Genomic DNA, 17,395 nt, shown 5'->3' on the forward strand with positions numbered 1-17,395 from the left:
ATGTTATTTTATTCCTTTGTTTCATTGCTCTTCTCAGCTGACAATGAATAAAAGTAACAGGAAATATTTGGGAATGTCTGTCATGTATGAAATTAAGTAATCCATAGCACATCGAATGAGATATCATCAACCACAGAAGGGCATAAGTCTTGCTCCTTGCAAACTCTTTGGATGAAATGAGGATACATATAAAGTGATTATTTGCTGACAGTGCTTCATGCAGTGTTTTGTTTAGCTGCATAATCTTATGTCTGTGTCAAACCTGAGGTTACTGAGAAGTGCAGAGATGACCCAGACATTCTGGCTATCAATGAATCTAAATGATGCGAGCATTTTCCACAATAAAGAAAAATGCATCAGTCGGATTACTGGTCCTGGACAGGTTTCACAAGGATAACCTGAATTACCCAAATTGTGGATGGCTATTAGGAAGGCACTGCCTTAACAGAGATTAGATATGGTTAAGAGAAGAATCTAAGTTTAATAGTTACCGCATTTGACTGCTGTCAGATGTATCTCTGACTTGCCTGTTAGCTATATATATGTGCGGTAAGAAAAAAACAATTTCCGCTTGTAAGTGACTATCATGTACACTTGGGCTAATTTATATATGTTTATCAAACAGAAGGCATGAAGTACAAGGCTTGTAAATATATTCCTTCGCAATGTAGAATGCTTGGCATGGAAACTTCCTAACAATCATAGGAAAAAATAACAATCAAGTTGTGATCAGGCTTGTGAAACCCAGTAAAATTTCATTCTTATGCATACACATAATTACATCACAGAAACACTTATGTCTATATTGTTTTAGTTTTTAAAGAAACAGAGTGCCCATATTGAAGCATTTAGGTCACATGGGGATGTAATGTTTGCTAAAATGACTTCTGAATCTTTGGAATACTCGTAAAACAAATATTTAGTTTATAAAGGGAGAGACTGAAGCAACATTAGATTTCTATTGTTATATAAGCACCTCAGTGTGTCTGTCTGTCTGTTTGTGAGTACTAGTGTGCATGGGTGTGTGCCTTACAGTCTATATATTACGTGGCCATTAGGAGAAATCAGAAGATAGATAACAAACTGAGTGAAACGGACATGCACTGAAACTGTTTGTGAAGTAGGGAATATATATATATTTTTTGAAATGAGCAAGCCCCTTGGAATTAGCCATGTGGGTGGCTTTATGCCATACCCCCTTACTTATATATACTAACTGCATGGTCACATAATGATAACAAAAAGAGAAATAGCTTGCAAAGGTGAAGAACGTGCTCACATATCTGCAGTCTCACCAGACAGCTGATTATTTGGGAAAACTTATCAAACATTTGGCATCTGTAGGATTGTGATTTAGGAAATGTCGTTCTGCTAGTTATAATGTATTGCAAGGTAAATACTTTTAATTGTCTATATTTAAATGCATATTTATATGTAAATCTATTAACATTAATATCAAAATCAGACTAAAAGTATGTATAGCGAGTATGGGAATAATAAATTCTTGATGAATTTAAAAACATATATACAAATAGCCTTTGTAACAATTCTTGTAACAAAAAATATGTCAAACTCACTCTTTTCAGAGAGCATTGTGTACAAAACAGCAATAATTTTCAAATGCCCTGAAACAAATTGAAGTAGTCTTGAATATGAAAAATAATAAAAATTAATAAAAAAAAATAACTGGTAACCTATACTAATAACATATTTACTTACATGCGCACACATACACACATGCACACAAAGTCTGCATAGTTGCAGGTAATAGATATATATGTATACTTACATGCACACATACAATTGAAACATAATGTTGTTTATTTACCTTAAAATTACATTTTAAAGCTTTTGTAATCAAAATAAATACTCCGGCAACAAGAAAATCTTTAGATTTACCTATGTGTCACTGGAAAACTTTGAAACACATTTGCATTTTAGCTTTGCATTCACCTTTGCATTGGAAGATTTATGCATAAATCTCCGGCCTAATGCCAGCAGTCTGAACCTCCTACTGTGGGAAAATGATAATCATTCTAAATGATATACTGTGGGGATTGTCAAATTAATACGAATGTGTTTTCATTCCAGCATTTGTCACAGCTGAATGCCAAAAGCAGGTGCGATGTAAATGACAGGTAATTGTGACTTACCCCATTTAATGGGTACGTTTTCCAGCCCAGCTCTCCCTGTGCTGCTGTGGTATCGAGAAGCACAACTGCAAGAGAAGAAAAGGTCACATTTATTAGCATGTTTTAGTCATTATGACAGCACAGAGCATCGCTTAGCCCATATCCCCTTGCTGTACAGCTTCATAATATGCCATTTAAACCAGCAAACATAGCCTACTTAGTCTGAAAAAATGTGTTTACCTTGTGTATTGAAAATAAAGCCTGAACTATTCATTATTTTATTCAAAGTTTCATTGCATTTAAGAAACAAATAAATCAGCACACAGAGGTATTTTGCAAATTGTATATTCGCATTATTGAAGTATGTTACACAAATACCTAGTTTTTGTGTTACATCGACTTTATACTACAAAAACATTGACTAAAAAACATCATAGGTCTCAGCTGTTTGCAACAGTAAAAAAACTGAATGTGTACTGTGGGCCTGAAAGCAGTGTATGACGCATTCTTCTAGGGGTCTAGGATGGACAGATGAAACCAGAATAAAACAGGCAAAGAAAAAGAAATGCAGTGAATTCTGAGTCTGCCCATGCATTGAAGGAAAACTTGGAACACTACTATAAGCTGAAGAAATCCCCTCAAATGCCACCAGGTATTTGATCTCCTGTTCTTTAACTTTTGGAAGCAATTTTGTTTTCGGACTGATTGACTGAATGACTCTCTAGCTTAAACAAACAAATTAGAGATCCTTTAAGTCTTTCAAAGCTAATTACAAAGAAAAATCGCCTCCCTAGCTAAGGATAATCACACAGCATTTTTTAACTACATCTGAACTCTAAAAGGGAATACCCAACTATGCACCAAACTTGTTGTGGATGCAACCACCCATATCAATTGGAGGTAATAGCCAACCTTCTAGCTGACAGATTTGGAGGAAACTTCACCTCCCTGTCCTCTCCAGTAATCCCCCAATCATACCTCTCAACTGTACAGATTTTTGCAGAATGTCCAGATTTTTGCCTCATATTTTTGGCCTGTTTTTCATAAAATTGTGGTTTTCTGGCAAATTGGTGGCAAATCATTAAAGCTTGAACTTAGAAAATAATGACAGACAAATGAGGTTTAGACTTCATACCCTTCAGAAAATTCATGCTAATGCAAAACATGTTATTCTATCAACCTTTGAAGTTTGTAAGAGCAATATTAACAACTGTTCCTATTTTTGTGTCTTTATCCCTCTTTTATTTATGGCTTTGTCCAGATGTCTTGCTCCAACAGATTGAGACATATGGTCAAAGTATACCTGCCACCATTCCTCAGCCTACTGTCTCAAGACAGCAGTTCAGTTTTGCGCTATCCAAAATAAAAAAAAAAACACTGCATCAGTGGGACCAGACCCCGGGCTGCCTTTTAAACAACTTAAAACATGACCTAGCAGACCCACCTAGATCCCTTCTTAACCACAGCCTGAGAACTGGCCATGTTCCGATGGAATGGAGCACAGCAACAGTAATCCCCCTGTGCAAAGAGGGGTCATCAACCAACCATGGAAATTTTAGGCCCATAAGCTTGACTAGTCTCATCTGCAAGGCCATGGAAAGAATCATTATGGACATTATTAACAAGCACATAGTTAATTGCCAGTCTCTGGACCAAAGCCAGTTCAGATTCGTTAAAGGTAGATCATGCCTGTTACACATGGTTGATGTCTTCAAGAAAGTCATCAAGGCCCTGGACAAGGGAAAGACATTACGTACCACCTATCATGACCTAGCCAAGGCATTTGACACAATCCCCCACTCGGGTATTATAGAGAAGCTTTCTGAATTGGGAATTAACCCTTACATTACCAGATGGGTAGCCAATTGGCTCACCAGCAGGACATAATGTCAAAGTGGGTGACTTCACCTCTAGAAAAAGACCAGTCATCAGTGGCATACCACAGGGTTGTGTGTGGAGCCACTTACTGTTCGTTATTTATTTCTCAGAAGTCCAGACAAACTTGGATGGCCTGTAGGTGACCAAGTTCACTAATTATTGAAAATTAGGAACAATCACTGAGTGACCCAAATGATGCTAATATACTGCAGACAGGATCAATGCAGACAAATGATTATTGCCAAAGCTACGGATTCAAAAAATGCATTATTATTCCCTTTGAGGACACTGACATCCCTGCTACTTACATTATAACCCCCAAGCGTAGACCCAGTGGTACACGATCTAGGTACAAAGTTTGATAACAGTTTGAACTTTGACCACCATGTATCCACAGTAATATGGAAATCCTTCTGTATGGTACATATTCTAAGTAAAGGCATCACATCTAGATCTAAGGATGCTATAATTCCACTATATTCAGCCTTGATCAGCCAATAACTGAGTAAAATGCACCCTTTTGCATGTACCTCCCCAGACACCTGGAACAACTGCATAGAGGTTTTGTACCAATAAATTATAAGGTACACACAACAAGTCTTATGCAGAAGGATTGAAAGCCCTGCAACTCTATTCTGTCTCCTACAGGTTGCTATGGAGTGACCTGTGCCTGGCTTACAGGGTAGTCTCTGACCTGGCCCTGATGGAAATGCTACACATTCATAAATCAAACTACAGGAGGGTCACTTGTTACAGAGATGTTAACCTAGCCTCTGCCATGAACAGATCATGCAAAAGAGACAGATACAGCTCCCAGAGACTGCCACTTCTCTGTAACAAGCTTCCAGTTCACATAAAACAGAGCCCCACCCTGACCCTCTTGAAACACAACTTAGATTAATGGATGAGTGACTGCAAATTCATTCCTGGGGTGGTGCCCATGTCCTTCCTGGACAGAGGACGTTGGCATTAACTACCATAGAACCTTACCTCTGCAAACTTTACTTACCTAACCACCAATAATTGGGGTAACTTGGTATAAATATAGCTAGGCTTGTAATGGCTCCAGTCATTTGTCTGCATTAACCCTGTCTACAGTAATTTAACATCGATGAAGGATTCAATGATCACTCTCAATTTGAAATTATCAGCGAATCTGCTCAGCCACAGGCCATCCAAGTTTGCATGGATTTCTGATAAATAAATTCCAAACAGACAGTGGCCCAACCCAGAACCTTGTGGTACAACACTGGTGACTGCCTTTCGGTACAGATGGAGTCACCCACTTTGACATTATGTCTTGTTGGTGAGGCAGCTGGCTACTCATCTGGTAATGTAGGAGTTATTTCCCAGTTGTGAGAGTTTCTTTATAATACCTTATTGGGGGATTGTGTCAAATGCCTTGGCTAGGTGGTATGTCTTTCCCTCGTCCAGGGCCTTGGTGACTTTCTCAAAGAAGTCGACCATGTTTAACAGGCATGATCTACCTTTAATGAATCTGAACTGGGTTGGGTCCAGAGTTTGAAAATTGCCTATGTCCTCATCAATAAGGTCCATAAGGATACTTTCAATGGCCTTGCAGATGAGGCTGTCAGGTTTATGGGCCTATAATTGCCAGGGTCAGTTGATGGTCCCCTTTGTGCAGTGGGATTACTGTTGCTGTCCCCCATTCCACACATAGCCAGATTGCAGACTGAGTTACTTTTTTGCAGTTTTCCTTCCCAGGCCTCTACTGAAAAGGGGACTTGTATGTCCCAGTCAAATCATCCCAGTGACCAAATGTAAGTAAGTAAATAAAGTATAATATTGGAAACAAAATCATCTTGCCTACATCTGGAATGAACAGGTGAAGGTTCCATATATCGCAGAATATATTTAACTCGCTATATTAAGGAAGTAATGCTTCTTATGTTGTGCAACACCAACATTGGTAAACAGTTTAATAGCAACATAAGTCCTTGTCACACATGTACACAATATATGACTTTTCTTGTATGTTATAGACATTGCCTTCACATATTACAGCTAAGTCCTTACTTTACCAACCATCCGTAAAAATGCTAATTAATTCATTAAAGGTTACTTTTACCATCAAAAAAGGATACTACCACAGGGTATAATGTTACTTAAAAAGGTAAAACTTGTCTTGTTGGCTCAAAACAACCATTCTCCTGAAGTATTCAATATCCTAGGTATGCCTTCTGCAGATGATTTTCTGCACTCATCAGCAGAATCGCAATGGTCACAAGAATTACAGCAGTTCATATTTTTTTCTGTCTTTTGTACTCAGCTCATCTTATTACTGGGGTCTCCTCTCTTTTTAAAGTTGAAGAGGCATACAATGACATTTCCAAAACTGCTTTCAGTCATTGTGACAAAGTGCTTCACTGCCAGCCACTGAAAAACCTACACACATTGGAATTTCTTCATCATATTGCAATTATTCAACTATGATTTGCACACATAACATCTTATACTTCCACAATTTCATTTGGTGATACTCCTGGCAAGACAGAAGACAATTATTTAGACATCTCTTCTTTCTCAAATAAAAAAAAATTAAAAAAAAAAAATTACCATAGCTGACAGCAAATTTTGAAATAATCTACCTCATAGCCTTACACATTTTTAGGCTAAGAAAACACTCAAAATAGTAGTGAAAGGAGAGTGTTATTAGAAATGGACTTATAAATGTATTGTTTCATTGATGTTACCCATCTCACAGCTGCAGCAACATTTCTGTGCACCCACATCTCCTCCCCCCGGCATCTTAATTCAGTAATTTATTTAACTGGCCACAATAATTTTAATCTCTGCATAACAATACGTTGAGATATGCTAATGAAATTGCTAATGACTGCTGTATCTCCATTTCCTGGTTTCACTTTTTTAGCTGTTATAAAGCTCTGATTTTGTGTTATATTAATTATGTTTATTAATCTATGAATGTTACAGACTATATATGTCGTAAATACTGTCTGAAATGTAACTATTGCTGTATTGTCTGTTGTTCTCACATCATTGTCAGTTCCCTCAACTACAAAAGCATCTTTCCGCTCGATAGTTCACATTAATTAATGTAATTGTATTAATTAATGAAAGAGATTTTAGATGTTTCTTCCTACATTTTGGTATGTGAGGACTGTTAACAAATTAAGCAATAATTAACCTTGATGACCTGATATATGCTTTCAGACCTTTGTTGCAAGTATATAGTTCAGCGGTAATATCCAAAATTCTGCAATAAACTACAATAGACATACAGGTACAAGCAAGTAGTCCTATTAGACTGAATATATCTATAACAAACTTCACCAAAATGTCCAGCAACTGTCCTCTGAAATATGACTTTATGTCTGCAATATTTGTTTTCAGGTGGCAAAGTATTGTATTTACTAATGGCTATTTCTGGAAACCAAATTTTCATTTAATTATTAGTAATATTGGAGCTTAAAAATTTTACTTTGTCACTGATATTTCTTTCCCTTAATTCTAAACATTCCCATATGAAATAATTTTGTATTATCTTATGAGCCAGGACTAGCTCTCTATACAGACATCTGTAAGTTGTAAAGAACAGCTATCTTTTTCGTTCAACTTTCTCTGTAAATTACTACAGCATGTGGCTACTCTAATTAACTTCATTTGAACATTTTCTCTTCTGTTTTATAACAGTTATTGAATGATGACCATAAACATTTCTTAATTTATATTTTGGTCTAATTTGACTCCTGCAAAGAGTTTTCATGATGTTGGGATTTTCTTATACAGCTAATGGTCTTACTTTAAACATTTTCTACACTCTTCATGTGGTTTTCAAAACCAAATTTGTCATATACTCATATCCCTAAATCTTTAACGAGTTTAGACTTTTCAATATATTTACTTTGTGTCTTGCAATTATATTCATATTGAGTTTGCTAAAAGCTCGCTTGGTTTCATCCTTACTGATTTACATACCACTCTCTTCTGGTTTATGTTTGAGAAACAGTAATTTCCAGGACTTATTAGGGGCTCAGGCTTACTTATTGTATATCACAGTAGCTGAGACTGGATAGTTGTTTAATAAAAAATATAACTTTTTTTTAGCTTGTGAACTGTTAAACACAAATCAGTAAACTGCCATTTAAGTAATGGCCACTTCAACAAAACTGGAGCTTGCTAATTCCATATGTTTAGTTTAACATAGACAGTTACATTGGGGTCTCCAATAATAGCCATATTATAATGAGTTTGACACATGAATGCCAAGAGATGAATTATGGGATCAATGTTGAGAATATAATAATATGGTTAAGATTGGTAAGATGCAATCATAACTCTCTGTAGTGTATAGAGTTTTATTTACTCCATGTACTATCAGTTAAAAAAGAAAAGAATTGTTAAGTGTTTTACTGGCTTTCAAATCAAATAAAGCACTTAACATGTGCTGTCACACAGACAGCATGTGGAGGAAACAAGGGCAGTTTTTAAATACTATTCTAATTTAGTTATGTACAGATTGATGACTGGAATTTTCCATGGACAGTACATAAGCAAGGTATTTGTGGACATTTCAGATTAAAGAATGTTCCTTGAGTGAGATGACACTGTAACAGCAGTTAAGGGGTCCATAATAATTGCTACACACCCCTAAAAGGGCTTATATGTCCTGTTCTTGGTAACAGAAGTGAGCTGCAGATTCATCTTTTTTCTGGTTTTCGAGGGTTATTACAGCACTACATGGATTGCATTATTTTTATTAACAGTAATATCAATGCAAAAGAAACCTAAACTATTTTCTTTATTAGAAGAGGCTTTTTTTACATGTGTACTTATCCTAGACATTCCAGAACAGATATCATAAACCACGGCATCTTATCAGTTTTTACTTGTAATAAAACACAAAGATCCAGCAGAGAACATCAGAGAAGAATAAGGAAGACGTGATGTGGAATACCAGGACGATCAGCAGGCGGCAAGAGTATAAATCTTTGTTAATTGCTGATTGCAGAGCAAAGGAGAAGAGGATATCTTAAATGTTTGTTACAGAATTACTGACATTAGCTTGCTTATCTGGAAAAGGAAGAGGAGTTAAGCAGGAAGAAGATGTTAGGTATCTCACGGGCGTGGTAGTGATCTTCCTCAGGATATAGATCAGCAGGCGGCAAGAGTATAAATCTTTGTTAATTGCTGATTGCAGAGCAAAGGAGAAGAGGATATCTTAAATGTTTGTTACAGAATTACTGACATTAGCTTGCTTATCTGGAAAAGGAAGAGGAGTTAAGCAGGAAGAAGATGTTAGGTATCTCACGGGCGTGGTAGTGATCTTCCTCAGGATATAGATCAGGAGAGGAGTGCAAATCATAGGCAGGGTGGAATAACAGGATACGTTTATTGTCAAGAATAATTGTACCCAATGGAAGAAACAGGTCTGCCTGAGAGGGTAGCAACAAGGGTCTGACTAGAACTTACTCAAAAGATGACCGAGATTTGATGGTGATAAGTTAAGCTGAAAGGGATAGACAGGAATTGTAAATGGAAGATGTGTTCAGTTTACGAGAAAGGGCATAAGGAAGGTTGGAGTGGGATTTGAGTTTCTGGAAAAAAAAACTGGTTAGAGTAGCAGAAGGGGAGTAAACGATGAAGGAATATACTTACATGGATGAGTTGTTAGTACTATATGTGTATATTACAATATGGAGACATTAGTGCTATGTGGTTATATTACAATATGGATGTTAGTACTATGTGGTTATATTACAATATGGAGACATGGCTATGTGATTATATTACAATATGGACATTTTAGTGCTATGTTTATTATATTACAATATGGAAATTTTAGTGCTATGTGGTTATATTACAATATGGATGTTAGTGCTATGTGGTTATATTACAATATGGAGATGATAGTGCTATGTGGTTATATTACAATATGGATGTTAGTGTTATGTGGTTATATTACAATATTGATGTTAGTGCTATGTGGTTATATTACAATATGGATGTTAGTGCTATGTGGTTATATTACAATATGGAGATGATAGGGCTATGTGGTTATATTTATTTATTTATATATTTATTTATTTAAATTTGTTGACCGGGAGTGTCCGACTGGACGTAGGTCCATTTTCAGTGGAGGCCCGGGGAGAAAAGCTCCACAGTTAAAATAAACAGACAATATTTACATTGGATTACATAGTGATTAACAACTTACATAGCAATTACTTGAATGTTAGTGCTATGTGGTTATATTACAATATGGATGTTAGTGCTATGTGGTTGTATTGCAATTTGGATATTAGTGATATGTGGTTATGTAACAATAAGGAGATGATAGTGCTATGTGGTTATATTACAATATGAATGTTAGTGCTATGTGGTTATATTACAATTTGGATTTTAGTGCTATGTGGTTATATTACAATATGGAGATGATAGTGCTATGTGGTTATATTACAATATGGATGTTAGTGCTATGTGGTTATATTACAATATGGATGTTATTGCTATGCGGTTATATTACAATATGGATGTTAGTGCTATGTGGTTATATTACAATATAAATGTTACTGCCATGTGGTTATATTACAATATGGATGTTAGTACTATATGGTTATATTGCAATATGGATGTTAGTAGTATGTGGTTATATTACAATATGGAGACATGGCTATGTGGTTATATTACAATATGGAAATTTTAGTGCTATGTGGTTATATTACAATATGGAGATGATAGTGCTATGTGGTTATATTACAATATGGATGTTAGTGCTATGTGGTTATATTACAATATGGATGTTAGTGCTATGTGGTTATATTACAATATGGATGATAGTGCTATGTGGTTATATTACAATATGGATGTTAGTGCTATGTGGTTATATTACAATATGGAGACGATAGTGCTATGTGGTTATATTACAATATGGATGATAGTGCTATGTGGTTATATTACAATATGGATGTTAGTGCTATGTGGTTATAATACAATATAAATGTTACTGCCATGTGGTTATATTACAATATGGGTGTTAGTGCTATGTGGTTATATTACAATCTGGAGATGATAGTGCTATGTGGTTATATTACAATAAGGATGTTAGTACTATGTGGTTATATTACAATATGGATGATAGTACTATGTGGTTATATTACAATATGGATGCTAATGCTAGGTGGTTGTATTACAATATGGATATTAGTGCTATGTGGTCATATTACAATATGGAGATGATAGTGCTATGTGGTTATATTACAATATGGATATGATAGTGCTATGTGGTTATATTACAATATGGATGTTAGTACTATGTGGTTATATTACAATATGGATGTTAGTGCTATGTGGTCATATTACAATATGGATGTTAGTGCTATGTGGTTATATTGCAATATGGATGTTAGTGCTATGTGGTTATATTACAATATGGAGATGATAGGGCTATGTGGTTATATTACATATTGAATGTTAGTGCTATGTGATTATATTACAATATGGATGTTAGTACTATGTGGCTATATTACAATATGGATGTTAGTACTATGTGGCTATATTACAGTATGGATGTTAGTGCTATATGGTTATATTACAATTTGGATGTTAGTGCTATGTTATTATAAAACAATTTGGAGGTTAGTACTATGTGGTTATATTACAATATGGATGATAGTACTATGTGGTTATATTACAATATTGGTGTTAGTGCTATGTGGTTATATTACAATATGTATGTTAGAGCTATGTGGTTATATTACAATATGGAGATGATAGTGATATGTGGTTATATTACAATATGGAGATGATAGTGCTATGTGGTTATATTACAATATGGATGTTAGTACTATGTGGCTATATTACAATATGGATGTTAGTACTATGTGGCTATATTACAATATGGATGTTAGTGCTATGTGGTTATATTACAATTTGGATGTTAGTGCTATGTGGTTATATTACAATTTGGATGTTAGTGCTATGTGGCTATATTACAATATGGATGTTAGTTCTATGTGGTTATATTACAATATGGATATTAGTGCTATGTGGTTATATTACAATATGGATGTTAGTGCTATGTGGTTATATTACAATTTGGATGTTAGTGCTATGTGGTTATATTACAATTTGGATGTTAGTGCTATGTGGTTATATTACAATATGGAGATGATAGTGCTATGTGGTTATATTACAATATGAATGTTAGTGCTATGTGGTTATGTTTCATATTGGATGTTAGTGCTATGTGGTTATATTACAATATGGATGTTAGTGGTATGTGGTCATATTTCAGCATGGATGTTAGTGCTATGTGTTTATATTACAATATGGGTGTTAGTGCTATGTGGTTATATTACATATTGGTTGTTAGTGCTATGTGGTTATATAACAATATGGATGTTTGTGCTATGTGGTTATATTACAATATGGATGTTAGTGCTATAGGGTTATATTACAATTTGGATGTTAGTAATATGTGGTTATATTACAATATGGAGATGATAGTGCTATATGGTTATATTACAATATGGAGATGTTCGTGCTATGTGGTTATACTACAATATGGAGATGATAGTGCTATGTGGTTATATTACAATATTGATGTTAGTGCTGTGTAGTTATATTACAATATGGAGATGATAGTGCTATGTGGTTATATTACAATATGAATGTTAGTGCTATGTGGTTATATTACAATATGGATGTTAGTGCTTTGTGGTTATATTACAATATGTATGTTAGTGCTATGTGGTTATATTACAATATGGATGTTAGTGCTATGTGGTTATATTACAATATGTATGTTAGTGCTATGTGGTTATATAACAATATGGATGTTTCTGCTATGTGGTTATATTACAATATGGATGTTAGTGCTATATGGTTATATTACAATTTGGATGTTAGTGCTATGTGGCTATATTACAATATGGAGATGATAGTGCTACATGGTTATATTACAATATGGAAATGTTCGTGCTATGAGGTTATACTACAATATGGAGATGATAGTGCTATGTGGTTATATTACAATATGGATGTTAGTGCTATGTGGTTATATTACAATATGGAGATGATAGTGGTATGTGGTTATATTACAATATGGATGTTAGTGCTATGTAGTTATATTGCAATATGGAGATGATAGTGCTATGTGGTTATATTACAATTTGGATGTTAGTGCTATGTGATTATATTACAATATGGATGTTAGTGCTATATGGTTATATTACAATATGGATGTTAGTGCTATGTAGTTATATTACAATATGGGGATGTTAGTGCTATGTGGTTATATTACAATATGGAGATGATAGTGCTATGTGGTTATATTACAATTTGGATGTTAGTGCTATGTGGTTATATTACAATATGAGTGTTAGTGCTATGTAGTTATATTACAATATGGTGATGTTAGTGCTATGTGGTTATATTACAATATGGAGATGATAGTGCTATGTGGTTATATTACAATTTGGATGTTAGTGCTATGTGGTTATATTACAATATGGATGTTAGTGCTATGTGGTTATATTACAATATGGAGATGATAGTGGTATGTGGTTATATTACAATATGGATGTTAGTGCTATGTAGTTATATTACATTATGGAGATGATAGTGCTATGTGGTTATATTACAATATGGAGATGATAGTGCTATGTGGTTATATTACAATTTGTATGTTAGTGCTATGTGGTTATATTACAATATGGGTGTTAGTGCTATGTAGTTATATTACAATATGGAGATGTTAGTGCTATGTGGTTATATTACAATATGGAGATGATAGTGCTATGTGGTTATATTACAATTTGGATGTTAGTGCTATATGGTTATATTACAATTTGGATGTTAGTGCTATGTGGTTATATTACAATATGGAGATGATAGTGCTATATGGTTATATTACAATATGGAAATGTTCGTGCTATGTGGTTATACTACAATATGGAGATGATAGTGCTATGTGGTTATATTACAATATGGCTGTTAGTGCTATGTGGTTATATTACAATATGGAGATGATAGTGGTATGTGGTTATATTACAATATGGATGTTAGTGCTATGTAGTTATATTACAATATGGAGATGATAGTGTTATGTGGTTATATTACAATATGGAGATGATAGTGCTATGTGGTTATATTACAATTTGGATGTTAGTACTATGTGGTTATATAACAATATGGAAGTGTGTGCTATGTGGTTATATTACAATATGGATGTTAGTGCTATATGGTCATATTACAATTTGGATGTTAGTGCTATGTAGTTATATTACAATATGGAGATGTTAGTGCTATGTGGTTATATTACAATATGGAGATGATAGTGCTATGTGGTTATATTACAATTTGGATGTTAGTGCTATGTGGTTATATTACAATATGGGTGTTAGTGCTATGTAGTTATATTGCAATATGGAGATGTTAGTGCTATGTGGTTATATTACAATATGGAGATGATAGTGCTATGTGGTTATATTACAATTTAGATGTTAGTGCTATGTGGTTATATTACAATATGGAGATGATAGTGCTATGTGGTTATATTACAATATGGATGTTAGTGCTATGTGGTTATATTACATATTGGTTGTTAGTGCTATGTAGTTATCTAACAATATGGGTGTTTGTGCTATGTGGTTATATTATAATATGGATATTAGTGCTATATGGTTATATTACAATTTGGATGTTAGTGCTATGTAGTTATATTACAATATGGAGATGATAGTGCTATATGGTTATATTACAATTTGGATTTTAGTGCTATGTGGTTATATTACAATATGGAGATGATAGTGCTATGTGGTTATATTACAATATGGATGTTAGTGCTATGTGGTTATATTACATATTGGTTGTTAGTGCTATGTGGTTATATAACAATATGGATGTTTGTGCTATGTGGTTATATTACAATATGGATGTTAGTGCTATATGGTTATATTACAATTTGGATGTTAGTGCTATGTGGTTATATTACAATATGGATGTTAGTGCTATGTAGTTATATTACAATATGGAGATGATAGTGCTATGTGGTTATATTACAATATGGATGTTAGTGCTATGTAGTTATATTACAATATGGAGATGATAGTGCTATGTTGTTATTTTACAATTTGTATTAATTCCACAGAAAGCAAAAAAGAGAAGCTTACTGTAGCTAGAAACGACACTATGATTCCCAAAGACACATCATGTTGTACTAAACACTGGTAATAGAGGGACACACATCTAACACATGATGTTGTACAGGAAGTAAATGTCTTGATATAAGCCATGGTAAAGCTGGGGAGAAGATAACCTGTAGATTTGCAAATCTGTGAGAAATGTGTCGTGCGCGATCAGATATCCCTGATGTAAACAAGCATCACAGAGAATTCAACAGCTGATGTTAATGAGTAATTGAATGGGTGTTATAGATCCTTCATGTTAACAGTGACACTACATAGAAAGAAACAGATGTATGAACAGAGCTGTGTGACTAAGATCCCCAGTTACGAAATGATGGTGCAAACAGATGGTGCAACAGAGTATAGCACATAATACATTTGTGATTCCTGTAAAAGTATCACTGCTTTATGTTATGATTTTCAATTAATCATAATTCATTCAGATGTTTTTAGTTAATTGTGATTCAGCTAAAATATGATTCAGTCAAAAAATGCTACCATATATGTATTATAATATGGGTTTCCTTTTTAAATGCTATTTATCTCAGTTCTTATGCATACAGTTTTGTTTTCATTGAGATATAGTTACATGATTCATGATGCATTATGTATCTGTTGCATGCGTAGGTGTCAGCTATTGGACAACTGGAAATATTTTATTTTCTGGGAAGCTGATCCACTTTCAGATGAACAGTGCTCATATATAGTATGAACTTACTGTAAAAAATTACCTCCAAAAGCTAACAGTTGACTCTGCACATTATATCTGACTGAACTATAAAAAACAGTATGAGATAGACCATTTAATTTAAAATGAAATTAAAATTATCAAGTGGAACCACTGTCATCTTTGTACAAAAAAATATAATTCAGCAATATCTAGAAGATGTAAATATTGTCCATTAGAATTAACATATTAACTCCTGTGCACTTCAGTGATCTAGAATATTGTAAGAATCTCCAACTGAGTTATTCTGCTATATAAAATTTATTCACTACTCCATGGAAAAAAAGATGTTATGATATCTATATTTAGAACAGGGCAGATGTTATTTAGTCCTTTAGTGTTGGTGATGTCATAACATTTGCCAAATGCATGTTGATATTTCTGTATCATAACTTTGAGGTTTATTGCATGATTTACTGCAGCTTTTATCCTTTATTCAGTTTATTTATAATAATAATCATTACTGAAAACATTTATCAGATGAATGAATAAACATACTGTTAAGTAAAGTAATCTATAACTTGATAATTACATAGTTCTTATAATAATGTATTTCACTGACTTATTTTAACTAACAGGAAACAAAACATGTGAAAGAATATCTCACTTGGGGGGAAACTTCTACAGCAAATACAATTCTGCATAGAAACAAACAGCATTTTATCAAAAATTGTATAAATATATATGATGTAAGGAGGTACTACCAGCACACCTAGTTGGAATTTTGTAAATAATTATATGTCATTTGTAAATATCAAACTAATTTATATAAGATGTTTGTGTTACAAATATATTAGAACTGCATATCAAGTGTATATCTAACTGCTCTATACATATGTTTCTGTTGAAAAGGTTTTTGTAAAGTGCTTGTGCTTAAAATGTATCTATAGCGTGCTCTAATGGAACAGAACAGAAATATACATGCACTACTGTAACTGTTTAAATGCATAAATTAACAGAGGAAACCAGAGGGTTAACCTCAAGTCCAGCAGACTTTGGAACAATATTTGAAATGTAATCACTTTATAGGCTATGCCATTAAGAGACTATCTCTCAGGCATCAATTCAAATAGAGACACAAAGTCTGTACTAGGAAGCTTTCTGTATTGTCTTTGGGGTGAACTAATTTCTACTTTGGAAGCATGAAGGAATGCAATTATTTTATGACTTCAAGCACCTGCCAAAGATCTGAGCAAAAGCCCTTGTCTATGTAATTTTACAGGTAGATGCTAAATGCTACCAGCTGCCAGCAATAGGGGTTTTGCCTGGGAAGTAGAGGTCAGATGACCAGAAATTATGTCTTCTCCAAACTACCCCACCAGTAATATTTTAGATATTATTTTGAGAAGTCTCTCAGTGAGACAGAGCATTCTACATTCTGTCTTGGACCTGACAGCAAGAAGAAGAAACATTCACCTCATTTGTCTTACTCTAAGTTGCTAGGGTATAGTAACTCTCTTAGATACAGTCAGGAATATAGAGAAGCT

The 17,395-nt window shown here is 34.1% G+C and overlaps 1 protein-coding gene across 1 annotated transcript in view; it reads right to left on the bottom strand.

Annotated features, from left to right (window-relative positions):
- EPHA6 (EPH receptor A6) overlaps nucleotides 1–17,395 on the bottom strand; it is a 4,848,151-nt gene that overhangs the window by 4,187,350 nt on the left and 643,406 nt on the right. Inside the window, exon 2 of the mRNA XM_044072160.1 lies at nucleotides 2,154–2,218. Within this exon, the coding sequence (XP_043928095.1) occupies nucleotides 2,154–2,218 (65 nt within the window). The remainder of the gene's footprint in view (nucleotides 1–2,153; nucleotides 2,219–17,395) is intronic.

The sequence above is a fragment of the Protopterus annectens genome, chromosome 5.part0 (genome assembly GCF_019279795.1).
Source record: "Protopterus annectens isolate FY-2018-M chromosome 5.part0, PAN1.0, whole genome shotgun sequence".
Lineage (NCBI taxonomy): Eukaryota > Metazoa > Chordata > Ceratodontiformes > Protopteridae > Protopterus > Protopterus annectens.